Source organism: Pempheris klunzingeri, chromosome 10, assembly GCF_042242105.1.
Source record: "Pempheris klunzingeri isolate RE-2024b chromosome 10, fPemKlu1.hap1, whole genome shotgun sequence".
Lineage (NCBI taxonomy): Eukaryota > Metazoa > Chordata > Actinopteri > Acropomatiformes > Pempheridae > Pempheris > Pempheris klunzingeri.
The window spans coordinates 19,667,917-19,682,207 of record NC_092021.1 but is presented as its reverse complement, the minus strand read 5'-3'; the positions used below and the strand labels follow the sequence as shown (position 1 = coordinate 19,682,207).

At 38.5% G+C, this 14,291-nt stretch overlaps 3 protein-coding genes across 4 annotated transcripts; 1 reads left to right on the top strand and 2 right to left on the bottom strand.

The window, feature by feature from the left end:
- Positions 1 to 1,402: 1,402 nt before the first annotated feature.
- Positions 1,403 to 3,999, bottom strand: LOC139208867 (B- and T-lymphocyte attenuator-like). Its single transcript, XM_070838635.1, has 6 exons — positions 3,917 to 3,999; positions 3,341 to 3,676; positions 3,211 to 3,249; positions 2,984 to 3,124; positions 2,837 to 2,868; positions 1,403 to 2,116 (listed from the first exon to the last, which is right to left on the bottom strand). Exons 1-6 carry the CDS (start codon positions 3,990 to 3,992, stop codon positions 1,835 to 1,837), a joined length of 906 nt encoding a protein of 301 aa, XP_070694736.1. The 5' UTR covers positions 3,993 to 3,999; the 3' UTR covers positions 1,403 to 1,834.
- Positions 4,000 to 5,758: 1,759 nt separating this feature from the next.
- On the top strand, positions 5,759 to 7,967 carry LOC139208850 (uncharacterized). Of its 2 annotated transcripts, none has more exons than XM_070838613.1 (5): positions 5,759 to 5,842; positions 6,569 to 6,588; positions 6,684 to 6,724; positions 6,976 to 7,772; positions 7,815 to 7,967. In XM_070838613.1, the coding sequence occupies exons 1-4, from the start codon at positions 5,820 to 5,822 to the stop codon at positions 7,156 to 7,158; spliced, it is 267 nt and encodes an 88-aa protein (XP_070694714.1). In that variant the 5' UTR covers positions 5,759 to 5,819; the 3' UTR covers positions 7,159 to 7,772; positions 7,815 to 7,967. The 2 variants fall into 2 exon arrangements, with proteins under 2 accessions (XP_070694714.1, XP_070694713.1); XM_070838612.1 differs by having other exon boundaries at positions 6,672 to 6,724.
- Positions 7,968 to 9,763: 1,796 nt separating this feature from the next.
- LOC139208660 (cell surface glycoprotein CD200 receptor 1-B-like) lies at positions 9,764 to 13,252 on the bottom strand. The gene is made up of 5 exons (XM_070838385.1): positions 13,136 to 13,252; positions 11,268 to 11,573; positions 10,618 to 10,881; positions 10,313 to 10,391; positions 9,764 to 10,225 (listed from the first exon to the last, which is right to left on the bottom strand). The coding sequence occupies exons 1-5, from the start codon at positions 13,221 to 13,223 to the stop codon at positions 10,192 to 10,194; spliced, it is 771 nt and encodes a 256-aa protein (XP_070694486.1). The 5' UTR covers positions 13,224 to 13,252; the 3' UTR covers positions 9,764 to 10,191.
- Between the last annotated feature and the right edge of the window lie 1,039 nt (positions 13,253 to 14,291).

Sequence of the window (14,291 nt, the reverse complement as noted above, 5' to 3'; positions counted from 1 at the left end):
ACAACACCCTAAACCCTTGCCTGCTCACTTCTGTGTTGCTCTAGATCAAAGTGCATAAACATGCATAAAACACAATATTAAAACCCCCAACGTAATATCACCTCACTGTACTTGATTATTTAAAATCAAATCTATTAAATATAAATTCCCACTCACTGTCATTAAAACTAGTTTTTACATTTTAATAACAAGCATGTCCCCATCATAAAACACAAGTGATTCACTTCTACCTCTATTTGATAAGCATCTGTTTTTTAAGGGGGATTTTGGAGTGGGACCACAAGCATTCAGCACTCCTCCACACCTTGTCAGATGATTTCTAAGTCGCAGTGCTGCAGAGTCCACACACTCTCTGGGTGACCTCAGGCCCGATCTAATCAAGCCTTCGCACAAGCCTCCACGCTCTCCATCTCTCTGCTGTCTGAACCAGGGCTTTGTCCACCAGAGAAAAAACACAATTACTGGTGTGTGTGTGTGTGTGTGTGTGAGAGAGAGAGAGAGAGAGAGAGAGAGAGCAAGAGAGAGAGAGACTGTAAGAGCAGAACTTGTGTGGGGGCTGTAACCATCGATGTTAAGATGAAAAATTTCCACTCAGAGACAGAAAAGAAATTCACCGACTCATTTGACATGATACTCAGGGCTCGGCGTGTAGACAGCATTTGAATTTTCACTTTCCACTCCTGAGTATGCATTCCAGAAAGAATACTGTAAGAAACACGAGAGCCAGGTCACATTATTCAGCAGCATTTCTTGACATTTTCAACATGTTTTTTCGTCAGTGAAAAGACCTTCTGTGAGTGTCTGTAAATGGATTAGAGCATCAGAGATTATAACTCAGGGAACTTTGTGATCCACTGGACATCTAAAGCAAACTGACTTATCAGCATTTTTGTCAATATTACTGTATGTTTTCAGCAGGATTTGCAGTGATGAGCGATTTGTGGTCTTCTGGGTGAAATGAGGTGCACAATCGCTCTATTTTATTTTGTGTTAACTTCACTTTCTTGTATCCTATTTAACCTTACAGAACCTGTGACCACTATAATAAGACCATTGCCTGAACTAAGATGCTACCATATGTAGACCTTCAGTCTTTAACTTCCTGCACATTTAAAACTAAACCACACTGGTGTGGTTGACAGGCTGGGTTCCTGCGTTTCCGTCAGTAACAGTGAAAAACACTCAGGTCTGTATGTGGGACGGAAAAATTGTGTGACATAAAATACCGGACATGTAAATGTCATCTCTCAGACTCTGAGGTGGCACTCTTTCACAAAAACTACAGGATGAACTAAGAGTCATTTGAACTTGAAAGGAGTGCAAAACTATATTTTCAAGAACATCATATTCATAAACCTTTCAGTTGGTCACAGATCAGCCAAGGATTATGTTGCTATGCTGACATGTTTTTAATAAGATATACAGTAGACACCTCCCAAACCTCAGTCTCCATCCTATCAAATCAGAGATAAGAATGCACAAAAATTATTCAGTGAGTCTGCACATGACAAATCTACTTACCCATTTGCTTTTTTTTATACAAACCACCAAAGCTTTGGCAAACAACGATAAATAAGTAAAAGAAAAAGGCCTCTAAGTCACGTAAATGAAATTACTCCCAAAAATAAAAAGCAGCATTGCCTGGACCAAATCTGAGGGAGAGAGAATTCAATTCAATTCCACTCTGCAGTGCAATTGTACGACCACAAGCCTCCTTTTTTCACTTCTTTTGCAGTGTGGTTGAACACTTGACCTCTCTGCATGTTCCATGACACCACCACATGCTTATGTACATTTTTCCATCTTGTTTTTATCTGCTTGAGTCTATAACAAATCAAAAATGTTCAGCAAACACGGACGGCAGCGCATTCTGCATTTCGGCGTGCTGCTCTTTGGCAGGTGTCTTGGGGTGGTTGATCATGGTATACACCACACAATCTGACTCTCGGCTTTGATCTGCTGTGTTTGGCGCCTCAGCCTGGGAAGGTCGTGCTGGTGGTCGTTCAGCAGGACTTGGAGAGTAGATGTCATTCAAAACAGAGAAGTGAGTTTGAAGGACAAGAGTGGAAGGAGAACTTCCTTTGGGGAGGTCGGGTATCATTTGAGTGGACATGTCCTATGACACAAAAACACCAGGGCAGGATTAAATATTACAGTAAGATACTCTTGCTTGGCATTATTATCAACATCTGGGCTAAAGGAATACTTCAACATTTTCTAATATTTGCTTATCTGCTTTCTTGCCAAGAGTAAAATGAAGACAGATAAATAGCACTCTCATGTCTATAAGCTAAACATGAGGGTAAAAGCCAGCAGTCAGTTTATCTTAGCACAAAGACTCTTAACAGGAGCTAGCATGGCTCTGTCCAAAACTAATGCTCTACCAGCGCTTTTTCAAACATTTCTATATACTTCAGGTCTTTAGCAGCCCAGCACATACAGTACATAATACAGATTAGCCATATATTGCATGGAAAATTTCCAGAATCTATTATTAACAATAACCAACACGCAAAAGAAATAACAGTATGAGGGTTCCTCATCAGTCTTAACATCTGTTAGGACCACTACTTCAGTTTTATCTTGACCAGAGCTCATGTTCTCTAAGCTAGCTTCATCGTTTTCATGCTCCCAAGCGGCTTTTAAATGATCTTATTCATAAATGACACAAAAACTAATTTCTTCAGTATCAAGGAAAATACAGCTCTGTATTAGACCTATTACACAGGTGCTGCACCATCATGTTACTGTGACAGTGAGCCAATATAAACAAACTTTAAGCAACCTTCTAAACTATCTTCTGGCATGAGAGGGAGATGCCACTGCATCACATTACCTGTTTCTTAGAGTGGTTGTTGGTCGGAAATGCTGTGAAGAACACATAAAACAAATGGTCCATTGTTAGGTGGTAAGATCTAGAAGAGGATGATCTAGATGTTGTGCCACAGTAATTCAGACTGCAAATACATATTAATGTTCTTACGTTTCCTGCAATAAAAACTCAGCAGGGTCACCACCGTCAGTGTGATGACCAGAAGAGCTATGCAAACACAGATGGAGAAGTAGGGCAGCCAGGAGATATCCTCTTCATTCTTCGAAGCAACGCTTCGGTCATTCAATTCATCTGCAAAAGAAGAAGAACCAGATCAGTAGTTCTGGTCTATATCTGTTAGAATATGTGTATATAATTTAACAAATAAAGGTTCTTACATGCTTTATAGTCTGGGTTTTTAACACCCTGGTTTAAGTCTGTAGATTGACAGAAAGAATATAGAATCAGCACTTGAAATTAGACGTCTTACATCTACATTTTGGCACTGAGGGAGAAAAAACTGCCCACCTGAAACTGAGATGTTGATGATGTGACTGATCTGTGCATATTTGTACCCTTTTAAATGACATCTGTACAGGCCATCGTCACGAATGGAAATCCGTTTGAAAGTCAAAAATGAGATCAGTTCATTCTTAACATGGCTGTCATTCTGTCTTATTTCTACATTCTCCGCATGATTAATCTGTTCACATTTGTCCCCGTCGAGCAGTTTACACCAGGTGACATTTGGTGATTCTCCACAGTGTTTGACAGGACACCTGACTGTCAGACGTTGCTTTGGGACAGCTCTCCATGTCGTGCCGCTCCAGACGTTCACTTCAACTTCACATGAAGTTAACAAGGCTAAAATAAAAATAAAAAAATAAAAAGATCAAATTTCACGCAAAACTCTGCTTTAGCCTTGTCGCCTTTGTGCTTACAAATACTGTAGGTACCCAATATGTACTGCATTGATACCTCACACATACTAAATAATTTAACTGTAATTCATGGGCTGTATTCTGTGTAAGAGTGTTACTCCTGTCCCTCATGCTCTCTTGAAAGTCATATCACAATACAGTGTGTACAGAGTGTAAGGCTTACCTTGACCTCGACCATAAATCCAGACAAATGTATAACAGCTAAACATCAGCAGATAGGTGGATGCCAGTCTATCCATTTGGCTTGACATGTTCATGAGCTGAGCTCTCACAGATAATCTAAAACTAGCTGCAGTATGGGCTTGTTTCACACATGACAAGCTCACTACTTCCTGACCTCCTACATATATGTGAAGACCATCCTGCAGTGGTGTGTATTTCCTTATGTCATGAGTATATTATGTATTGTGTATTATCTTTGCAACTAAATTCTGTAACACGCCCATACAAAAACACTAATTTACACAAATTATTATAGGTCAACATCAATACAAAAACTGAAGCACATAGTTAGAACTATAATTATTAATTATATTATTATTAAGTGGACTTAATTTTCAGCAGCGTAGCAGGAAGTTCTGACCCCCTGGCTTCAAGGTCAGACTGAAAGGGGATTAAATCCATTTTAACTACTATTTTCTTACTGCAATAGACAGGCTGTAGGCGATGCGTGCTTGTGAACAGCTTATGTTATTCAGCAGTGAGCACTAGAGGACACCTAAATGTGCTCATCATCTTTATGAAATAATAGGATACTTGCTTGCTTCCCTTATCCAAGCTGTGCAAACATCTGCACCTTCTGCAGCTGAAGAGACAGCCAAAGGTCTGCCAAAGTGCAATCACATGCGGTCACTGTGGCTTGGGTAAACAGTTCTCAAACCAGGACAATTTTAACTAAATACATGTGGCACTTACTTGTTTACATCACTGGTAGGGATGATTGGTGGATGTGGATGTACTGCATCATCATGTGTGTTCTCATTGAGCATGTGGTGCATTGATACTGTGCAAAGCAAAAGGGATTTTTAAAAAATTCTTGTTTGTTTCAAAGCAACCAGTAGATGGTGTGAAATGACACACACTTCTCTATGTAGACTGAGGACACATTCATCCTCAATGTGAATCGCCCAGCCTGGGCCAACAGCACCCTCCAGTGTATAACTTTGTGAATGAATACCTGGTTAGTGTGAATATGCTGCCTACGTTTTTAAAAATCTATCCACTCTGAAACATCTGATATTTGACAGCTTATATGATCAGAACCTTTATTGCATTAGGCATATTACAAAAATATATCAGAATGATCATAACGTCTACAAAAGTCAGTTTTTACTCTTGACAAAGACATAGTTTCTAAAGTAAGCTTGACCTTTGGCTGACAGTAAAAAAAAAAAAAGGATGAGTGACTTCCTCATATTCCTCATTAGGAAAATTTGCAAAATCATGCAAATGAGACAAAACAGCAACAAGAGCAAACATTACAGTTGAAGGCCAGCTCACCTCACTTAGATCTATTTACCCTCTGCGGTATCTAGTAATAGTAGTACATAGTCTTGATTTAACTTGCAGATGTTTTGAGATATTTGCAGCTGTCTGCATTGCAAAAAATATATTTGAACAAAACAAAGAAACAACGGCAACTCTACAGGCATCACCAGCAACAGTGTTCATTGGGAGCATTTCTTTACTAAGTTCGAATATGCTCCATTTGTGTGTGTGTGTGTGTGTGTGTGTGTGTGTGTGTGTGTGTGTGTGTGTGTGTTCGATTCAGGCTAACTGAGCCTTTAATTTGTTAATTATGCTAGTGTCTCTTACACCATCAGTGTGCGTATGTGGTGTGGTGTTGTTGAACTATCGCGCACAGGAAATCAAAATAACGTACAAAAGGCCCATTGTACGCTCTCTCTCTCTCTCTCTCTCTCTCTCTCTCTCTCTCTCTCTCTCTCTCTCTCTCTCTCTCTCTCTCTCTGTGGCATGTGTGCATACAGATACAACAGCAGAAGGATCAGTGAGATCAGTGTCTGCCACTGTCAGGTTTGGGGTTTTTCTCTGACACCTGTGGGCACATGATGGGAAACTGCACCTCTGGGTAAGTACTGATGATTAGATGCACACAGCCGGCACTCTCATAAGCCATAAAGCTACTTTTCAGCATTTGGTCACTGCAAACCTTTCCTGAAACTGTTGCATTTATAGACATTTTTTTAAAGCTAGAGTGATCATATGAGAAGAAAATGTGGACAAGACCATTCAAAATAGAAATAGTAATAATAATATGAGAGAGGTGACAGCACTTGTTTAAATGAGACAATGTTGCAAGCAGCTTCTGCATTTGCTTCAGCAAGGAAATAGTGGCTAGGAGTAGTTTCAGTTTTAGCCTGTGTCTTTGTCAATAACAGCTCAGATGTTAGAAATTAGCATCTTTGCTGTGCTATTCAGTATTTATTTGTTATAACACAATGCGACACATTGACCTAGAAGAAGTTTCACGTCCTGTGCTGTTAGTCACTGACACAGACAGTTGGACATAGACAGATGCGAGCTGTAGGCATATGTAATGTGTTTCCTGTTGCAACACACTGTCATCTGTTAAGCTGTCAAGGAAATACTACCGTAGGGTAAAACATACTCCTCTAAAAGACTGTTGCAGATATTATTTAATGATGTTTTATGGTACTTTATGATGCTGAAGACCTTATTCCCACAATGTGGAAGTTGAATTAAAAATGTTCAGTCTGTTTCATTTATCCCAAACTGTTTAATGATGTGTTGATGTGAATGATTGTGGTCTCATCATTTTAATTTGTTCTCTCAGGATAAAGAAGAAAAGGAAAGGTAAAACTTCATTCATGATATTTAGTATACTGTATGATATACAGAAATTTTACATGGTTTTGCTACATTTTATATATTTCTAGTTCCTCTTTCAGGGGATTCTGTACCAAGAGATAAAAGCAGCACGGACAATAAGGTAGGACTGCCCACCACAATGTTATGTCTATTTTTGTTGAGCATATATCGTCTTAGTTATCAGCAACAGCTTTTCATAGGCCATGGGTGTGTTTCTATGCTTTTATGATAGACCAGACAGCTGCCTCGCTAGATTTGCATACTGGGTGAACATTAGTGTGATGCCTGATAAACTGTCTATAATAAACTGTGTGTAACAAATGTTCAGGACCGAGGAATTACCATCTCAGTCTGTGTATTTTCTCATGACAGCCTAACGAGGATGTAACGTATGCCTCTATTGACCACAACACTGTCAAAGGATCAAGAAGAACCAGAAATTCTACTATAGATAATTGTGACTATGCAACAGTTAATGTCCCAGCAGCTCTTCATCCTGAGTCTGAGTGCTCATCTAAAGACGAATGTGAAGACGATTATGTTCTCATGAACTGAATAAAGAGCTCAAGTTCATTCAGGCTGTTGCAAGATGCAGGACTTGTAGATGTTATGACAAACAGGACAAAGCCTCTAATATTTTGTAATGATGTACAAGAACGTGTTGGACGTGCAAGTTTAAAACTGAGCTGTTAATTACGCCTTGATCTTCAATGAAGAAACTGAGACCAAATGATAAAAACACCCACGGTCAACAACAACTTCCTTCCTGAGGATGATAAATATAGGAAAATGAAACCTGAATCTGTAGCTCTTTAGTCTGATATGTATGGACTCCTGAAACATCATGACATCCTGAACAGTAGCAAGGACTCCAAAACGTGTACGCCATACTATTTGCACCATGACCTAATTTTTCTGATAGCAAATGTTTTTGTTTGCAGAAAATGGAGTTAAAAAGAAATGTTTTAGCATTAGCATAATATCATGCAGTAGCAGGCGAAGTCAAATAAAACTGAGCTTGCTTGTCCCAAACGCAAGCTCACATACTATGTGTTCTGAGAAGGTTTTTAATATGCAGTATGTTCACACCGAAAAAGTGACAAATTAAAGTATACTCAAAGCAGACAGGATTCAGACTAAATGCATCGATTTTTGAGTGTGCTATTAACGTACATTATTTTCCACAAAGGACATGGAGAATCAGCTCAAAGCTGAGCTAGAGTTGAAACAGCTTCAAATACATATTTTATTTAAATAAATATTCAAAAAAACATTTTGTTTTCTCTTTGCAAGTTTAATTGGCTAAATAGATTTCCAAAGTCACAGTTTAAATGTCATCTGACGTTGCATGTATTGTGTCGTTTCCTGTTACCAAGTGTGTCTATATACTAACTGCTGAAACAGTTTACTTTGATGATCAGTACAGAGTAAAAACTGCAGAAAATCAGTATCAATTTTGGACATAGTTTTGATGTTTGTGTTTTTGCATTCAAGCAGATGCTAAATGAAGTGGAGATTGTTAATTTGAATATAACATAGCATAGACTAGTGCAATATAATAATAGTATAATAAGATATATATGTACATACGGATAGAATATATACATATTTATTTATGCATGTATGCATCTATGTATATATAATGTATACATAGAATATGCATCAACCAGCATTAGTGGGATACAGAGGCCACCTCAGATGTATCAAGACCGGAAGAGGTTTGAGGCGAATTCGCGACAACAGGCAACAAGGGGTTAATATTAGTTTTACATTCTCATTCCCAGGTTGTCAAATATCACCGTTTTGTCACTGCCCTTTGGCGTTTGACACTGACATTCAAGGCGCACTTTGGTGTCTGCATGAGACGTGTCATCCAATGTCCAAACACAGGACTTTCACCCAGGAGACATGTGTTCATGTCCCATGTGAACTTAACTTATATTGTTTGAACCCAAAATATCATCTTTTCCTAAACCTTACAGAGTAGTTTTGGTGGCTAAACCCAATGAAACCGTGACCATTTTAAGTAAACACCTAGGAAGTGCACTGGACTTAGATGTAGATGTAGATTTTACTTAGTAGCCAAACCGTGTAATTATAACAACAGCATCCATCACGTTATCCCATTGGGCCCAAAAAGCATTATTCCCGCACACAATCATGGGAAAAGAAGCTGCTGTAAATGGTGGATGCATTTGTTAAAAAAAAAAAAAAGGTGTTAAATCCTCCATGAAATGATTCATTTCACCATCAGAATTTGAGCCATTTGGTCCAATAACGTTTGGAAAGTCGAGAAGAATCACATGATTAAATCATTTCATCCCCATTCAATTTAGTGATGCAACGGTGTGGAAGTTAGCCAGCGCAGCTAACTCTGCTGGAGAAAGAGCATGTGCAGTCTGGGTAATTTCTTTACAGTGGGAAGCAGCCTAATGGCATCATGCGCCACTAAGCAACTTTAAAAGGAATGAGCAGAGGCTTGCCCCCAACGCTGTATCCAGGTCTTTTTATACATCCATGGTCAGGGCCCAGTCTCCTACAGGCGCTAAAGGGTGCCTTGTGCGTCAGTGTCAGATGCAGAGGGGCGTGAAAAAGCAGCAGTTGTTGACGACCTGGCAATGAGAACTGGTTGTTGTTCTACAAGAACAGTGATGTCTCCAAAACAGCGAACACAGTAGCTTCTGCCTGATTACCTGATTGACTGAGAATCTTAAAGACACGATGTGTTCAATTTTCTTTTCATTTCTGGTTGCAGAGAATTTTCTTCAAAATTGATGTATTCATTTAGTTACTTTCAGCTTTCAATGAGTGTTTCAATGCGCTACAAAAGTGGAAGAAATTTTTTTCTGCACCATGGGAAGAAAGGAACAGCTCTGTAAATGGAAAATAACTCTGTAGTCCAATCGCCTATCTGCTGTCATTCTATTATTTTCTGCTGCACAGGAAAGTTTGGTAGTTTCTAGAAATGTTTGCAGAACAAAATGTTTTAATCATGTTAGAATTATCTGTGCAGTTTGTGCCATTGCTACATTATCCAATCCATGATGGACGAATGTATATTCATATAAATATCTCCACAATGTAAATCTTAATCTGCATTTCAGTTTTTGCTCATTTTGCTACATTTTGCTCCTGAGAACCACTGCACATCACCCAAATATACAACAAATAGATATTTAAGACCTGAGAGTTTCCTCTTTGTATGTTTTGTATGTATGTGCAGAGAATGTGTAATGTCTCGTCTATGCCTGTTTCTACCAACAGAATTATTTATATGTTTGACTGGATGCAAATGAAATGGTAGACCAATGTAATTTCCTGTAAACTGCCATTGTTTCATTGTGGTTTATTGATTTTTTTTAATTGATTAAAAGTTTACAGAGTACCACGTTTGTTAATTATTGTCATGTATTACTCAACTGCATTGCTGACCTGGAAAGGGTCCAAGTGTGTCATGTTCTGCACAAAAATACATTTGTGAGGCCAGAATAGAACAGTTTTTCGTTTGTGTTCACTAAATAATCACTAAGCAATAATAGATGCCATGATCTCCACCAGTAGATGAGAGTTAGGGTAGGGCTCCATTTCCTACCGGTCAAGATGTAGACACCGCTGGCATCGTCTGGCAAGAGGAGGATACACAAACCAGCTCAATGACTCAATAAGCTTGCAAGTAATCACTGTAATTTATATTTCAAATGGAAATTACCTTTTCTTCTGAGCTAAAAATCCGATCAAACACATAGTAATTACTGCAACGATAACGATACGCAGCCAGGGACCATCACCTGCTGTGAGACAGTGAAAATTAAAGATCTGTCAATCTGCTGGACATCAATACAACACATTACATGTATTTACAATGAGGCTATCATGTAAAACAACTAGTCAATGTATACCCGAAAAAACATAGCACAGCTTTAAAAATTGTTAAATATTTAAACTAATTCCTTCTGCACTAAACCCAGAGTTTAAATCTTTTCCCTTGTGCTATCCACTCTGCAAAATACTAACCTTTTTCAGGTTGTGGTACTAAGATATTTTCCTTGTTCCAGTACGGATGCCTGATAACACAGCTCAGGTTTTTTGCGTCCATTCCCTCGTGGAGCTCCAGACGACTTTCTACTGTAAAAAATCCATGTGAAACTCTTTCCACAGGGGATGAGTTTGCCATGTGACTCCACCTGATGTTGGCAGCAGGTTTTCCTCCTTCAGCTTTGCACACTGCCACAGTCTTGTTGTCCTTATGTTCTATCCAGCTTGATATACTGGGAGGAACTGAGCCAGGGAAGACAAAGTAGCAGAAATGAGACTCACCAAATACTTCAGCTCGCTGTATTAAAAGGTAGGTTCAACCAAATCACAAACAATTTATTTGCACTTAAACTTAATAGTATCTAACCATGCAGATAAAGTAGTTTTCTTTTGCTTTTAAAGTTGTAGTTTTTCACAATTATACTGTTTGTTACATTGAGTATAAAACCTGTTCCACATTAAAATTGTCAACAGTGAAGTTGGTGTATTATCAAGTGCAACAGAGTTCAGAGCAACAGAAAAGGAATTTCCATTTTCGTCAGTGTAATTTAGGTGAAGTGACCCCTTAAGTACCTTATTAATTACATAGTTTTTGGAACCATTTATCCTTGTGAGGAGAAAAGTCCTACCTATGATATCCACATTGGTCTCATAAGATTTGAGTCCTCCGATGTAAACTGATTCACACTTATAGACCCCCACGTCAGCATCTGAGAAGTTTGGGATGTGCAGGTACGACTGAGCGCTGGATGTGTTTCGGAGTGTCTTGCCATCAGAACAGGAGTCTCCACTTTGACCTTCATTGCTAAAAGATATCCTACACTGTTTGTATTTCAACTTTATATTCCACATAACAAACATGGTCTCATTCCATGTTTTATCGCTGCAATCCAGTTTAGCATCATGGCCCATCTTGAAGGATGAATTTCTGACAACTGAAATAAAAGGAAAGAATAGTGGCATTATATTTGCTCATTGTCGTGCAATAATATAATGAAGATAACAATATGGTCTCATTTCATGATGAGCCCTATTGCTGCATGGTGTCATGTCTCGTCGTGTGTGTTAGTTTGTCTATGTTCACTTGTGTCCAGTCTTGTCTCCCACTTCCTGTTTTATGTTGAAACCCTAAACTCTCCTCTTGTTTCAGGCCATTGACTTCCTGCCCTTGTGTGTTTCCCGCCTTGGTGACTGTCTGCCCTTGGTGACTGTCTGCCCCGCCCTGATCATTTCCACCTGTTCCCCATTACCTTGTGTATAAATAGTCTGCGTCTCCCTTAATCTTGTGCCAGATTGTCTTGTCCGAGCATCAAAGGTCACTTGTGTTTTCTAAACCAAGCCATAGTTTGCCATGCCATGTAATTAGTAAGTATCTTGTCCATGTAAGTATCGTGTTGTATTAAAGAGTTTGTCACCAGAATAAATGTGTCTTGCTTCGTGCATTTGGGTCCACCCTGTCTCTGATCCCCGTACTTAATACATGGCAGGTTAACAAACAGATATAACTTTAAACATGAGGTATGAAACAGGATAAAATCACAGATATATTATGAATCATATAGTTTTATATTTATCACTGACAATAAAGCTTCCTCATAAATAATAACATTAGGTAATATTTGTCCAATGACCAAATCTTCATAGCACATTATTTTGCATTAAACATAGTTTAAAATGAAAATGGTTCAATTGAATTTGAAATAAACTGAAATCATGTAAGCTATGATCTTTCAAAACACAATGCAAGGCTAATACACTCTACACCGATTTTCAAAGTGGGCAAGCATATGGTAGAGCGTCTAAATATTCCTTTATTACATTCATAAATAAGCCATATAAAGCAGTGACAGAAATGGCTTAATTCAAAACATTGTTTCAATTCTATCAATTAATTTAAAAGTAAACAACAACATCCTCAAATATGGAAATGTATGTTGTGGTCAGCTTCCTATACCTTCACCAGTCTTATTCAATACTTTGGACTTTATTCTGCAAATATCCACAGAGACAAAGGGGAAAATGAGTTTACCATAAACAGCAGGAGAATGTGAAGAAGTGTTGGAGTTCACAGAGGTGTTTAGATTAGTTCCTGAGAAAGATGGAGGTGGACGTTAGGAAAAATTAGTAAAACATGACATTTTAGTCAGAAAACTGTTGTTAGTGATTCATTCTGAGGCAGTCAAGGTTCAATCTGTTGTGCATTATTTAGTTTAGTTAGTTGGTAATTTAGTAGTGAAGAGAAATACAATTAAAACTGGTCTGAGTGAGTGAGTGAGTGAGCTGCAGGGCTAAAACGGTTGAGATAGAAACCATCTGTTCCCTCTATGTTTTTTATTTATACCTCATAAACACTAAATAATGACACTGTAATTTACAGGCTGTATTCTATCTTACAGTTTGATGTTTGATGTCCAGTTAATGACTCCAGTCTATTCAAAATGATGCTCATGCTGTCTTAAAAGTTATATCGCAAAAACAGAAGAGTGTTAACGCTCACCTTGACCGCTTCCATAGATGCAGACACATGTAAAACAGTTGAATATTAGCAGATAGTTGAAGGGAAGTCGATGCATTGGGCTTGGCATGTTCACAAGCTGAGGCTTCACAGATGAAATAAAACTAGCTGCAGCATGGGCTTATTTGACACATGACAAGTTCACCACTTCCTGACCTCCTACATACATTTGACAGACATCCTGCACAAGTGTGTATGTCATGAAATAACACAGTTAATTTGTGCGCACTGGTGAAAAAACACATTATGTACCAAATTTGAATTTTAATTCTGTAATGTGAAACTGTTGTTTCTGTAAGGTCACTCCATGTCACGAGACTGGGTATTAACATTGCAACGTGCACACATTCATCATCTCAGCCAATAACACTCCACCGTCATCCTAAAGTGGTTCAGGAGTTCAATAGCATTGGACTCATACTGATTTTCTGCCTCAGAGTCAGACTGAGGCCTTGGGTGCATATTATTCCCATGGAAAGTGATGAAAAGTGGACTAAATCTATATAGTATATATTCTAATATATCTACTTTCTATTTCAGGTGATTCTGCACTAGGTGATAAAAGCAGCACTGCCCACATCAATGTTGAGTCTGTTTTGTTGAGCATATATTTTCATGGGACATGGATGTGTTTCTATGCTTTTATGGCAGACCAGACAGAGGTGCATCCTCATTAGATTTGCATACTGAGTGAACATTAGCGTGGGGCCTCTGCTGTAAAAGAAACTGTGGGGCTGTTTATTTCATCCGCAGGAAGTCATAGCCACAAACCACATCAAAAAACACACTGTTTGCAGTAGCGCTATATGAAAAAGTAGAATAAACTGTGTGTAACATATGCTTATTTGTCTGACTGAATGCATATTAAATTGTAGAGTAATTGAAGTAGTAAAAGCCAAGAGAGTCCAGGTGTGTCATGTTATGTACAATAATCAGAGTGAGAGGAAGAGAAATTCTCATTCATGGTAGAATTCAAAGTTTAAACACTGGCTATGAATTAGAGGACTGCAGCTTTTGTCCCTAATCACTTACATAGGAAGTGGGTTTGGATGGCATCTCTTGATGGCCAGGATGAACAGGAGGAATTTTTGCAACAAGCCAAGCAAAAGTAGTTATAATGTCCATGTAGGCACCCGAC